The following is a 15,412-nucleotide window of genomic DNA, read 5'->3' as shown; positions in this document are numbered from 1 at the left end:
ATGAGTTTGAGATCAGTATAGGGGACTAATGAATTAGCAGCTGTGATCTAAGATTTTAAAGATATTTTGAACTGGCTGGAATTAAACAAATCTCTTTAAGGCAAGTCATTATTTTCTGTTCACTCAGAGGATAAAACACATAAAAATATGACTACTGAACATATAACTCAGCCATGCCCTTCCCCAAAAATAGAAATAAGAAAGCAACAAAAACATATTATACATACAGGTACATACTGCTTTAAATAAATCCAACATAAAAATTTGTATTTTCTAACATGGAAAATTAGGTCATGCCTTTATTTCAAAGGACTTGTTTACATCACAAAAGGACATGGGTATCTTCTTTAAACTGAAATAATCTGTCTGAGGCCCCCAACTCTACCACTTTCTGTGTGTCTTGACAAATTATCTACATTTATTTCCCATAATTCCACCTATTAACAGAGTTGGTGAGAGACATTTACCCAAGAAAGCATATATTCAATGCTTTTAAAATTGTAAAGCAACATGCAAAAATGAGATAAGGCTTTAAAAACAGAATTTGGATAACAAAATTTGTATTTCACACATTTTCATGAATTAATCTGTTGTAGAAAGAGGGATAAACTGGTTTGCATGCTTTAATTCACACTGTATTGTATCTAAGAGTTTTTATTCAGGTATTGAATTTGGCTTTTTCTGGTTATTTTGATTGACCCAGCCATTGAGGATGATCACAATGACATTATTGTGGTTTTAAATAGTCATTCATATGATGTGCTTTTGCTTTTTCCTAAAAAGGCAATGATTTATAGGCACTATTTCAAATTAATACCGACTCAGGCAACATTATCCAAACTGTTTCTTCTAAGAACACTGCAGACATCTATGGAGCCCAATTTAAGGAAAATGAAGGAGGAAGTTACAGAACTCAGTCCTCCTCAAATAAGAAGCAATTCAGATCAAAGCAGTTGCGGGGGCAGGGTAGGAGGCTGAGAGTTGGGGCGGTTGGTTTTGATTCCAAATGGCTTAGAGGATTGCAGAGGTGTAGACCTCACAGGAAATGTAATTTTCTCTCTTTTCAATTCTGAATGTTAATCTGAATGATGTGATCCCTAAGCAGCTGTTCATGGGAAAATATCTTGGTTTCTGGTCATCTATGCAAGTATTGTCTAAGATAATGAAATACTCTTAGAGTTAAAAACTGAAAACTAATTTCTATAATCAGTTCTTTCTTTGTAGCTTTTGTGACCAGCTTTATTACCTAATTGGTTTAATTTAATAATTTACTTATATATATTACATATATATAAATATCCAATTGGTTAAATTTAATACATTGATTTGTATATATTATAGATAAATAAATCTAATACATTTATTATGTTGAAGGACAGGATAGCCTAGTGTGCTGCAGTTCATGGGGTCGCAGAGTTGGATATGACTTAGCGACTGAACAACAACAATATATTTATGAAATTAAATTGACAAGCCTCTAATTATGACTCTATTACCTGTATCTGGGACATTAAAAAAAAATCAAACACAGCTTCCTTTATGGCAAGCATTAACAGGTGATACAGTTGCTAAACAAACACCTTTAAATAACTTGTGTTTATTAGAGAGATGAGAGTAGCATTCACATTCAGAAAAGCATCTTTTTTTCAAGCCTCCAGCACTCTCTGCTGCTGCTAAGTCGCTTCAGTCGTGTCCGACTCTGTGCGACCCCATAGACGGCAGCCCACCAGGCTCCCCCGTCCCTGGGATTCTCCAGGAAAGAACACTGGAGTGGGTTGCCATTTCCTTCTCCAATGCATGAAAGTGAAAAGTGAAAAGTGAAAGTGAAGTCATGTCCAACTCCTAGCAACCCCATGGACTGCAGCCTACCAGGCCCCTCCGTCCATGGGATTTTCCAGGCAAGAGCTAAGCATGGTTGAAAAACTGATTTGGTTCACATTCAGCTTTAAAAGAAGAATGTAGAGATGGCAGTATAAGAAATTCCCATGAAAACAGGTACTCATAGAAATCAGTATGTGTTCACTACCGGTGTTGATTTAAATGCTACAATTTATTGTGCTCAATCACAAACAGTTGCCTTCACTGTGTGAATTCACAATGGTCTTTTTGATGGAAAGAGACGACTCTGGAAGTCTAAAAGCTATCACCTTCTCTTTGGTCTTTTCATAGCAACCTCTGGGTAACAACATCTCTCTTTCTCCACATACCTTAAAAAAGATTTAACTACATGACGTCTTGAAACTTATTAGAAGGAATCTGTATAGCAATTCATATTTAAAAAGCTCCTTAAAATCATTTACTAACAAAGGTAGGTACTAAAAGAAAACACAAAATGGGACCCTTCAAGAACCAAATGGACTTCCCTGGTGGCTTGGATGGTAAAGAACCTGCCTGCCAACGCAGGAGACATTAACAGACTCAGGTTCAATCCCTGGGTTGGAATGATCTTCTGGAGAAGGGAATGGCTACCCACTCCAGTATTCTTGTCTGGAGAATTCCATGGACAGAGGAACCTGGTGGGCTACAGTCCATGGGATTGCAAAGAGTTGGACACAACTGAGTGACTAACTCTTTCAGTTTCACTAAGAACCATACATCAGTATTTCTGAGTTAGTGAAGAACTTTTCTTTGTCTGTGTGGTCATGTAACACAGAATTCATTTCCCCCGAGTTAACATTAAAAAAAATTATTTTTTTTACCTTCTGTTTTTACTTTCTAAGAAAAATATATTCATGAAAACCACAGTTCCACAAACCTGTATACAACTCAGGTAAGCACTTGCTCAGGCTGGAAAATGAGTGTAATTTGTTGGTTGAAAAAACTATGGTGAAGAATTGTTTTAAAGAAGACTAGAGTCTATTAATGTCTTGCATTATGAAAAAGTTAACAAAACGTGGTGGTGCTGTAAATGAGCAGTTAAGAAAGCTCACAAGATCAACCATGAGGAACAACTCAGTGTATTGAGTATACAGTTGGAAAGTACTGGCTATGAGTTCTTACCAAGTGGAATATGCCAGGAGTCAGTGTTGGCAGTACAGTGGTGACCACAGCTTGCTTCAAAGTTGAATATGCCAGAGACAGACCAACAATCCTGGCAGAAAGGGCCCTGAACTCCAAGTGCCACTGTGTCACTAGTCAATGGCTATCACCCACTAATATACTAACCAGCCACCAGAAGTCCTTATATTTTAGGAGTCCCTTTATGTAGTTTATGATATCAGTTTATGACATTTTGGAGGTATTCCTCAAATTATTGCTTTAGATAACCACAAAACACACATTTAAAAGTTCCTTCTATACTGCAGGCATCTATATCATATACTTTGAGTAGCCATAATATGTGATTATAAAATTTGTGATTATAAACTGGTAATTTAGCATATTAGTAAAATACTAAGTTGATACATCCTGGAATTTTTTAAATCTATAGGAATTCCTATAATTTATCACCATACTTTGGCATTCCTGCCAATTCATTTGCTGAGATATCTCATAATGATTACTCATAAAATTTTAGAACTGCAATGACAAATAACACATTATACTCACAATGATGCAACTAATAGTCAAATAGATGAATTTATAGAACTTTTTCCTTTAAAAAAATCTACAAGTTTTGGTAGTAACTCTTAAATCATGATATTTCCACTGCCTCTCACTTGCCAGTGCTAACCTCTTCTCTCCCAGCTGATTCATAACTTCTGTCCCTTCTTTAAATCCACCAAATCTGCCAAATGTATTTTCAGAAAACCCTGCATATTTTATGTTTCTCCCCTATTGAAACATCTTGTTTGACTCACAGTGATCAAATCTTTAACTTGGATCTTTAACTCGACACTATGAGGTGGAGGGATGAGGGAAAGCTGCCTATACAGGGGAACAAACTGAGCTGAGTTTTGAGGGGCATTTAAGAGTTAAGCCTGCCAAGAGAAGGGAAGGGGGAGTCAGAGTAGTAGTAGGGAGAGGAACTGAGCAAGATAAATTGCTGGCGTTTGGTTGTGTGCCAGAATAGTGGTGATAGGACCAAGTTTGAGAAGATGCAGGCATCAGAGCACAGAGAACTTGAAATGCCATGCTGAATAAGGAATTTCATTCCTGTAGAGAACAGCAAGAAACTGAAGGCATTTAAATCAGGAAATGGAGCGCTGAGATTAGAAAGTTTACTACCTAGGTGGAGAATGAATTGGAGTAAGGCCAGTATAAGCAGGAAGAGGTCTTATGTTCCAAGTAAATTTTTACCTTCTTAACATAGAATCCATCTTTTACTACCATTTCTGGCAGTCCTACATCAGCACTTGACATGTTAGTGGATGATCAGTCAATATTTCCTTGTACATTCAAAATATCCTAGTTACACATATTTAATCTGCATTTAATCCTTCCTGTGGATCACCACAGTGGAGCCAAAATGGGAGGATGACAGTTGCATATACGCTTTTGTCTTAGAGTGGATAGAAGGTGCTCAAATATTTCCTATTGTTTCTCTGTCATTCTGGAAATAAAGAGAGAAGAAAAAAATTTCCCCGAAATGTAGGCAGACTCTTTCTAAGTCATTAGAAAAGCGGACTATGTTCATTGTGGCAAGGTTGATTCTATATTTGCATAATATATATTTACTGTCATTCTCTTATCTTTTTGGTGTGTCTATTTATCTGTAATATTTTGATATTCTATAATAAGTTCCTATGATCTGTCAAGAAAAATTTAAATTTATATTCCTCCTTCAAAAGAAAAGGTCATCAAGATACAATAATTACGATGTGATCTTCCTCACCACCATCCTGTGACCATACTAGTGAGATTTAAAGATTTAGTGGGAATAATTTATTAAGCTTCTAGTGAGTAGTATTTTCTTCTGGATATCAAGGAGTTGCAGAACTTTGGTTATGATGCTTTGGCCAATTAATACTTTTAAGCCTAAAGCTGACTATTCCAAGAACACAAGTATGTGAATTCTTTTAATGGTAATAGCAAACTGTGTTTTCAAATGCTCAAGTTCTTTTTTCTGAATATGCATTTTCATTTAAGTCTACATATTGAATGGGCTCCTTGGCTCATCTTTAAGCACTTTTCTTAATAACAGAGCAACTGTTTTTATGTCCTATATCCGGTCACAATTAATGGAATTATACAAAAGATATACAATAGATTTTTCAGTAATTCTATTATAAGAGGACCTGAAATTCTGCTTATTGTTCTTATCCTAATAAGTCAGGGGATGGTTCACTCTAATACAAAGATTAAATATTCTATTAATTGTAATTCTACTAATTGTCTATTCCCATTTGCAACACTCTTTTTACTATTTACTCTCCCAGGAGTATGATATTTATGTCTTCATACATTTGTGTACATGCACAAAATAGCTGGAGTCCAACATTTACCTCAGAATTGTATAATTTAAAATTCTTGAATATCATCTGAGATAGTACCAAATGATCTTGTTATAGACAATATTAATCAAGTCTGATATATAAATTCCAGAGGTTTTAGCAACATATTTGTTATTTGTATTTCATTATTATCAAAGATATGCTTGTTCTCTCAGAAAATTTTTTAAAAAGTTTTTAATAATTTCTATTGATCAGACCAGAAATTCAATTTGAATGTAAAATTAATGTTTGAAGATAATATGTATAGCCTTATTTTAATACATAGGAAAAAAATTTAAAGCTAATATACAAAACAGTTAGGAGAAGGTGAACAGCATATGCCTAGAATATCTATCTCAAGTGAGCTACCCTCTGTTCTCATGACTGGAACTTACTAACACAGGACATAAATAACATTAATGCAGTCTTTAAAAAGTCTAAGTGAACAGCTGTATTCTCTTAAGGTAATTTCTGATACCTTATCTGGGACATAGAGCAATGTACTTTTATAATCAAACACTGTTAAATATCAATTGACTCTGAAGCATTGCTACTCATGCCCTCACTCAAGACCTTGTCCATAAAAGATGTGTTTTCACCATTATCTAGGGATGAGGAGTTAATTTTTTTTGTAATCACCATGTTGTTAACATTCTATTTCCTTTGACTAATTATAATTGGAAGAATTTCTGGAAAAAAATAAAAACACTTTTTTTAATCCTTGCAATTGATCTGCTAGACACTAGGCTATATTATATATTAGGCAGACAAGGAAGTACATTAAATCAGGTGGCACTACTGATACTTTACATTCACAGCAACACGGCCATGTTCCTGCCACCCCACCATCTAACTTTTTTTCCTTCTCTCCAGAATTCTCCCACTTTGTAAAGGACTAGTCGCCTTGCTTCCAGAATTGCTTCATTCCTGGAATTCCTTTTTTGGCAACAAATAATTCACACAGGATTTAAACAATGTCCAATAACCCTCACCTTCAACCCCAGCCCCAATAATACCTATTAATTGCCTTTTTTGCTACCTTAGCCAATTTTCAGTCCTTTCCCCCAAAATCCTTCTGATCACAGATATTCAAAACATCTTGGCAAGGAAAACAGTTTAAGTAAACAGCATGCCTTTGGTTGATTTCCAAAGTTGCAAATTTTATTAGGCTATTGTTCATTGTGTTTATAAGTATTACATATGATAACTTAAAACATGACTTCCTTACCCAGGCACCCAAGGGGGAACTGTTATAATAAGTAAAGTAGTCGTATTTTCAAGGTAAATGTAATAAATAGGATATGGACACTTAAAATTCTTCTCTTTGCTAATATAATAATGTACTTGCAATTCATAAATGAGTTCTAACTTTTATTAAAAAAATTAAAATTTTCTACAATACAGACTCATCTTACAATGCTGCTATAGACCTCAGTTACGTCTCCCCAACCCCCAAGAGTTACAGCCAGTTTTAAAATGTTCAACACAATTTAAAAATAACATAAAAAGTTAGAGTAATTTACAATGAAAACCACTCACTTATATAAAGGCATTAGAGAGAAGCTGACAAGTTAAAGAACCCTGCAGGGTATTTATCAACAAATCGGTCATATTTATCTCATCTCTGCTTTCAGTAGATTATCTGCTGCTTCAATCTTACAGGTATGTCAACAATTCAGAATTCTCCAGGGCCCTGGAGCTAAAAGCAGTTAACATTAGGGTCACTTCTTCCTGGAATTTATGTTGATACAGGATTCTTTCCAGACCACCACAGTTTCAACAATCCCCTGACTGTTTCAACTTTAGAGACAAGACAGTAACACTGAAACAACACTCACAACCCTAAGAAGCCCCCAGACTTTTTCAAAGAATTTTAACGATATACACAAACCACCCCTGGTAATTGTCCCATAGTATGTTAATGCTAAATTCCTCTGAAGCTAATTTCCTCTTTGAGTCTCAGAAGCTTTGTTCCTTAGTTGGACTCAAGCAGTTACAGCAGAAGCATCATGACAGGGCCCTTTGTTCTACCATATCAATTCTGTGAACTGTGTAATATTCATGCTGTTCCCCCTTGAACACTTTTCCTTCAACCCATTACCTATGTCCAATCTTACTGATTTTTTGAGACCTAAAATCCCAATTCCTCCAAAAAACTTTCCAAAATTCCCTCCAGATAACAGTCTAACTCATACTTTTAAACTCCATAATTTGTAGGCTGTTCTTCCTTTGGGTAGCTTGCCATTTTTTATTTGATAAACACATTTTTTAGAGACCATTTTCCTTCTACAGACTTTGAACTCCTTGCTTGAAAGCAAAAAGAGTGTATGTTTAGTTCAGCACCTGCACAATGCCCTGAATGAAGACTAGACACAACAGAAAGTTCTTGAATTCACCACACAACATGAATGCACCATTTTCAAGAGAACAAATCATGTGTGGGTTTGGGACTAAGCATCCAATAAATGTTGAGAGACTGACAGACTTTTCATATGTGAAATGGATCCTTGTATCTATCTCATATAACTATTTGAAGGATATAATAAAATGCAAATGTAATCTTGAACAGGGTTAGGCACATAGTAGATGCTCAGCAACGCTCCCTTTCCTTTTGTTCATTCCCTGTATTTACTGAATAGTTGATGTCTGGTTGCTCTTCCTTGCCATTCTCAAAGGGTAGGAAAAATATTTCATGTGCCTTCCTTGTGTTCCCCTATGCAGAAGCAGCTAGTCTGGCTCTAGTTTAGCACTGGACCTGCACAAACTAAAGGGGTATAACGATCTCAGTGGTCAAAAACTGGCCTCAGTTGTCCTGGGGTCTTTAGTCAGATTCCTAAATGTAAATTATGTTCTTTTTTTCCATGTGCTATGGCAGTTCTGTGTCACTGAGATGTCTCTGCTCTCTCAGAACTGTATCAATTATATTTAAAGGAAAAATGGGAATGGACCATAGACAGGCTTGGATCTAATAAAAATCCTACTTTGTATTAATTACCAAAAAGCTTAACAATGTAACTGATGAGTAGTTTAAAAATTAAGGCTTGGGAGTTTTTCTGCTACTTACTATCTGTGGGAAATTAGGTGTTACTTAACTGCTTAGTAAAGCAACCTACCTCACAAGCACTTTTTTTTCCCTCCCCTGGAAACATGAATAACATAATGAATAGACACCACAAAGTCCAATTCTTGGCACATAGTAGGCATACAATTAAATCAACTCTAATCATTAAACAGCTTCTCTTTACCTTTCACGTATGTCAATATTGATTGCCTGACCCTTTAAAATTATTTTACACAAATGGAAAACAATACAGCCTCTCAGTTTCTGCTATTTTAGATCTCTGATCTGATCTGCAAGCATTTTTCTTTTTCCTAATCGATTCTACATTTGTCATTTCTCAAGTTAACTTCCTAGAGAAACAGTTCAACATTGCATAAAACAACTGGTAACCCAACTTAACTGTTTCTTTCCTCTTCTCTTTTCCACAATAAGCCTAGAATACTTTTATATTAAAAAATTAAAACAACTAATAAAATAATTACTGGGGGGCTCTGATCATATGACTTTTAGCCAGAGAGAAAAGGTATTTCACGTTTTCTAATTTTCAGAACTGGTTTGCCATCTTCTCCCCCTTCCACTTCCTTGACTATCAATTACTAATATAATTAAAAAACAAAACAAAACAAAACCTTGTTCACTTCCAAAGTTTAATTTTTTTGGAAATAACAGCGCTGTGTTCACGAGTGCGTTGGCGGGGCACAGCAAGCAAGGCAGGGGGTACTGCTGCTGGCCGGGTCAAAGTCCCCTTCTTTCTCCTCCTCCTAGTCAACCCGCGGGGTGGTGTGATGGCTCCCCAGCCCAAAGTCTCCTACCTTTCACTTCCTCGATGAAACCACTCGCTCCATACACTGCGTGGAGTGCCCCGAAGTATCTGGGCAAGGCCCACAATCCCAATTTATAGGTTGTAGGAGAGCCAGTACTTCCAGGTTTTCTTTTTAAAAATATTTATGGAGGTCACAGATCCTTTAAAATTTTTAATAAAAGCTAGGGGCGCTTTCTCCCAGAAAAAAGTGATCATATCAAATTTCTGCACAGAATTTCAAAGCGTTTACAAATTCCTGGAACCTCCAGATGAAGTCCCCTGGGGTGGGGGGTGGGGTGCCTAGGGGAGTAGGTTAAGGAAGGGGTGAAAATCTTGGACTGAATTCTTTTCAAATATATATATACACACGTATATGCATTTAATATACGAAGATACATACATGATAAATCTGAGTAAGACGTTATTTTAAGAAAGAGTGCTTTTCCAAAGTAAGCTGGTCTGAGTCTGGAGGCGCGACTGGCCGTACAATGGGCCGGCAACCAACAGGTGTGCAGAACACCGGGTCCTGCACCCTCAGGAAGAAGCAAGAGGAAGCAACTGGGCGCTGAGGGTGAACGGGGGTTAGGGGAGGGATAAAGGGCAGGATGAGGGCGGTGTAGGGGGCAGCGGGGCTCCACTTACCGTTGCCCGCGAAACTGCGGCCCTTCCGGGCCAGGGTCTGCTGCACCTGCTCCTGGATCCGCAGGCTCTTGACCGCCTGGCCGCTGCTCCCCGCCAGCTTCAGCTTGGCCTCGGAGGGCAAAGCCAGGCTGGAGCTGTCCAGCTGCCCCAGGATCTGCTGGCCCAGGACTGTCCGGATGTAGCCGCACTCCGCCGAAGAGCCGGGAGCAGCCATGAGGCCGGAGCTGGGGACCAAGCCGCTTGCCTGCCGCGAGACCTGCGGGAGAAGCTGCGGCGGAGCCTCGGGCACCAATGCAAGCCCCGCCCCACCGCCCCAGCCCCTCCTCCGGCCCCGCCTCCGCGCCGGTGAGAGGCCCGAGCTGAGGAGAGCTGGGGTTCTGGAGGCCGGAGCTGGGTCTCAGGCCGGAGAGGGGCGTGGCTCTAGCGCGCCTAGCAGTCGGCTACGGAGCTGGGGCCCAGCGGACCTCGCGCGCCGACACCTGGCGAGTTGAACTGCTTGCTCACAAGGAAGCGGGTGAGGGGCGCGGTCCGCCGTAGGGCGTGCACGCTCTCCGAGTCACCTCGGATCCTGCGGGCCGGGGCCGCACCCCGCTCTCTATGTCTCGCCCGGCCTCCGCCTAGCCCTCGAGAAGGATGTGATTTCCGTCTGACTGCCGGGGCCGACCTGCAGGCACTTGCTCCCTGGAGGGTCAGTGCTGTTCTTGGGCCGAGGTCTGCCTCTGGGATCTCCGAGGGAGTAGTCTGTCTGGTTCGTCAGGCTCTGTCAGACTGTTCGAAACATTTCCTGGATCTGAGATGAGAAGGGCTATTTGATCAGGCGTCAAAAGGCAGTAGGAGAGAAATGTGCCGAGAAGACGACCTGTGTAAAATAAATGACTTTTTAAAATAGTTTTTTTCCCCCCTTAGTACAGTTTCAGGGACTATGTCCTTTTTGCGCAGATGCAGTCCCGGAAACATATGTTCTTCCTTACTGAGAGTTTCTGTTTTTTCTTGCACATACACAAATTGTACCCAGTACACTCTTGCTCACCCACTCCTCTCTTATGAACACTCCCACACAGAGAAGCTCCGATAAGAGAGCAAGCAAGCTTTCAATAGCTGATACTTTTAAAGTCCTTTTTATGATAGGGGTCCCATCCCTTCCATAGGAATCCCATGGAAGGAGTCTATGACTCTTCAGTCGTGTATTCCACAATGTATTGCTATTAGTTGTGTTTCACACTTCGTTAACTACAGGGAACATGATGAGCTAAACTCAACAGAAAGAGCCCTTGACCTTAAAGCTTTCAAATTAAGTCACTCATCCTGCTTTCCCTCTTTGGACTTGAGAGGCAGAAGGAAAAACATCTATCCCCAGTAATAAGGTAAATTCCATTTGATTACTTGGGATTCTATGTCCACTCTCCCTCAAATCACTCAGTTATTACAGAAACTCACTTATTCAGTTTTCTGGTGGCTAGAGAACAGAGCTTCTCCTGGCTCCATTTTCCTATGGCATATCCTTCTGTCTCTACACACACACTTAAAGCACACTACAAGTCCTTCCATGGGATTGTCCAGGCAATAGTACTGGAGTGGATTGCCATTTCCTTCTCCAGGGGACCTTCCCAACCCAGGGATCGAACCTAGGTCCCCCACATTGTAGACAGACGCTTTACCGTCTGAGCCACCAGGGAAGTCCTATCCCAGTAGGACTATAGCCTTAAAGTAGATTATGTTTTGGGAGGGCTTCCCAGGTGGCGCTATTGGTAAAGAACCTGCCTGCCAACGCAGGAAGATGTAAGAGACATGGGTTTGATCCCTGGTTTGGGACAATCCCCTGGAGTAGGACATGGCAACCCACTCCAGTATTCTTTCCTGGAGAATCCCATGGACAGAGGAGCCTGGCACGCTACAGTCCATAGCGTCGCAAAGAGCTGGACACAACCGAAGTGACTTAGCACACAGGTACGTATACCTTGTGAAGAACTTAATTATATAGCCAGATGTAAATATCCAAACCTGATGCTGAGATTCAGCTGAAGAAGAGAGGGGTGAACTGAAGGGGAAGTGATGATGGAGACTTCCAACATCGAATTTCCCTCCTGTCCCCTTCTTCTTCCTCCCCCCACCGCCCACCTGGTAGCCTCCTCTGGCAGCTCTGTAAATGCTGCTTTGAAAGATAATTTAAGTACCTGTCCCACAGGGTCAGCTGGGCCATTCCTTGGTTTTTGTGCCTAATAAAGTCAGCTCTGCCTCCATATAGATCCTTCAGTGGGGGAGTGGAGAGGAATGTTTCTCATTTATTTATTTGATTGGTCCAAACTTCATTTACTTTCTTCCTCTCAAATTGATTTTTTTTTCAAGTATGATGTTGTAGTTGACTAGCCTAATATCCTATTGAGAATGTAGAAATCTTGGTAATGGGTAGTTGGGTGATTTGACAGGATGGTTAAAAGCACCAAGTTGTGAATGAGGCATATCTGGGTTCAAATCTTAGCTTGTCCTTTTATAGTGTAGCCTTAAGCAAGTGTCTTTACATTTTTAAGCCTTAATACTCTTACCTATAAAGTGGGAGTAATAAAAGTACCCACCATGAAGTGCTGCTGTGAGAATTAAATAAGTGGTTCATAAGAAAAACCCAGTGAATCATTGTTCAATACTCTTTAACAAACATCCCACTGAGTTCCACTTTTGTATTCCTCACCTCCTTCAGGTCTTTGTTCATATATTAACTTATCATTTGGGTGAGATGCTTTGTTTCTCTGTCTCTCTCTCTCACACACACATGTGCTTGCACACACAGAGTCACTCATTATCTCCCTTCTCTGCTTCATTTTCCTTCACAGCACTTATTTTCATACATATGCTTTATATTTATAACTGTGGATTATTATTTTCCAACTGGAATGTAAACTCCTTGAAAACAGTTTCTTTGTTTTGTTTATAGTTGTCTCCAAGACCTAGAATAGTGCACATAGTAGATAATAGAGATATGTTGAATGAATGAATGAATCATGTATAAAAGCACTTAGTTTAATTACGTGGTATATAATGAGTGTTCAACAACTGTTAGTATTCTAGGTATTCTACTAGTTAGCTATGTAATAGTCCCTGTAAATAAAAAACAACTAAAATGAGGTCATTTTGAATACTTTCAGAATTCAATGATTCATTAGAATAATTCCTTTGAAAATAAGACAAACATATAAATTAATTGAAAGAATATCTATGGAGATGAGAACCCTATTGCAACATCAATAATTAATTATAGGGTAAAGGAATGCAGACTCTGGCACTGTGCTCCAAGACAGTCTTAAATGTGCTTCTATTCCAGGAGAGTGCAGGCCCTTTCATGTTCTTTGTATTTCCTGGGAAAGTTGCCTAGCTGACTTCCTAAATTGTGAGCAATCTCTGTGAGATAACTATTAAATGTAGTTTCTACCCAACAAATTGAAGCATGGAAATTAAATGCTATGAATACTTTTGTGGTATATGGGTGTTCTACAATCTGCTACTATTTAGCATTTAGGTTCAGTTTTGAAAACTCTTCCATCTCTTCTGTTTTTCATTTACCAACAGAATCTGATAAAAGAAAAAAAGTAAAACTGCAGAAAGATTGAAGTGGACTATAAATAACAGATAACAATTATGAGGCTACAGGTTCCATCAAAGAAACCTATGATAAGGATTCAAAAATTCTTTAGTTTTAAACTTGCATTTTATTTGATTTACATACTATAGCCTTAAAACACTACTCTTTTATAGTTTTCAAAACTATAGTTAGGTCTTCCTCAGCATAATCTTTACTGTTTTTAACCATAAATAAATTCCAATATGCAAAAATCCAGAAAGTAAGACTAAACACAGTATATCTTCTATGGCAGAAATAAAATTTTCATAGAGAACCTCAGTGGCACCCAAACTCTTTGGTTCAGATTTAAAAAATAAACTCTAACACATTTTCATCAATGTCTTCTCTTGTGAAATATTTTCCTGTTACTGTTTGTAGGCTACTGATATCTATTGCTTAAAACATATTTTCCCAAATCCCCTGGTGATCCAGTGGTTAGGACTTGATGCTTTCAATGCCATGGGCTTGGGTTTGATCTCTGGACAGGGAACTAAGATCCCTGCAAGCTGCCCAGCACAGATTAAATAAAAAAATAAGTAAAACATTTCCTAAATTAGTGTAAGAGACCCAGCAGATAGAAAATGTAATATAAACCATGGGTTTTAGCAAATAGATATGCTGCCAAGGCAATGGTAGCAGGCTTATCAGTAGCCACAAGCATTGAGGCTGAATCAGAAGAGGAGAAGGAAGCTCTGAACATGTAAGTGCTGAACACCACACTTTGAAGGGGACTTTCAATAACAGTGAGGGTTAGACTATTTATCTTTAATGCAGATGTTCATTTTTATCTGTTATTTTGGATATATTATGAGTGTGTTTATTTTTAAAAGACACCAAATATGGAGTGGGAGATGGAAACCAGGTGGACAACCATGAGGGCTAGCAATGAGCAATTTGTTCATGCAAAACAGTTCCTTTCATGACTGTTTTTCATGTATGCTTTTGGTACATCAGTTAAAATATTATGTTCTTGGTGGATGACTCCAGCTGCTACATAATGTTGTCAGATCTTTTGTCTCATGGCCAGAGAAGCTGAAGGGAGGGAACAACTTCGTGGATTTTCATTATACATTCTTGGCTTCATATGAGATGAATATTAAGATTCTTTCTCTCTGCCACAGAACCTAGCGATGAGATTTTTAGTAAGTGCTCAATAAATAATTAATTGAATGTAACCTCTCATCTATAGGCATTTTGATTAATTAGCTTGCCTCTGATTGGACCCAGGTTCAGCTGAGCAAAAGGATCCTGAAGGTGGTGGCCTGACATGAAACAAAAATTTCAGAGTGACTTGAGTGCCTAAGGAAGCACAATGTTTAGTGTTTTTTAAACTTATGAATGTATCAAAGAAATTTGGTAGAATTGACTTTTTGTAACTTTGTGGAGAATCTAGTGCCTTTGTATCATGCATTGTGTAAATTTTAAAAATTATTGCACTATACACTTTTTGAAGTGCTTGAAAATTATTTGAGTATAAGATGTTGATTGATATATGAATATACATATTCAATTACAAATAAATTATCTGTATTTAAAGAAATATTTATTTATTTATTTTTGGCTGCACTGGGTCTTCATTGCAGCACACAGGCTCTTTAACTGTGGTGCATGGGCCTGAGACATGTGGAGCCTTTGCTTCCTGATCAGGGATCGAACCTGTCTTCCCTGATTTGGAAGGCAGATTCTTAACCACTGGACCACCAAGGAAGTCCAAAATTTTCTGTGCTTTACATTTATCTCCTTTTCCCATGCACATTACTATGTTTTTACAATTCCAGAAACTGAAGTATTATATTCCACGTAGAAAAATAATACTGGCTTGGATTTAAAATTCTCACCACTTACCTTTTTCTCTTTCATAGACATTGTCATGGAATGATATTTTAAAACGTTCTTATAGAATGGTGTGTGTGGCTGCGTGA

At 38.6% G+C, this 15,412-nt stretch overlaps 1 protein-coding gene across 2 annotated transcripts in view; it reads right to left on the bottom strand.

The window, feature by feature from the left end:
• Window positions 1–10,135, bottom strand: part of PKP2 (plakophilin 2) — an 80,346-nt gene extending 70,211 nt beyond the window's left edge. For both annotated transcript variants that reach the window (XM_086401356.1, XM_086401357.1), the window contains exon 1: window positions 9,878–10,135. In XM_086401356.1, coding sequence (XP_086257482.1) covers window positions 9,878–10,091 — 214 coding nt within the window. In that variant the 5' untranslated portion in view covers window positions 10,092–10,135. The remainder of the gene's footprint in view (window positions 1–9,877) is intronic.
• Between the last annotated feature and the right edge of the window lie 5,277 nt (window positions 10,136–15,412).

This window comes from Bos grunniens, chromosome 5 (assembly GCF_055505025.1).
Source record: "Bos grunniens cultivar Pamir isolate PY7600 chromosome 5, Bosgru_T2T1.0, whole genome shotgun sequence".
Taxonomy (NCBI): Eukaryota; Metazoa; Chordata; class Mammalia; order Artiodactyla; family Bovidae; genus Bos; species Bos grunniens.
This window is presented reverse-complemented; position numbering and strand designations above follow the sequence as displayed.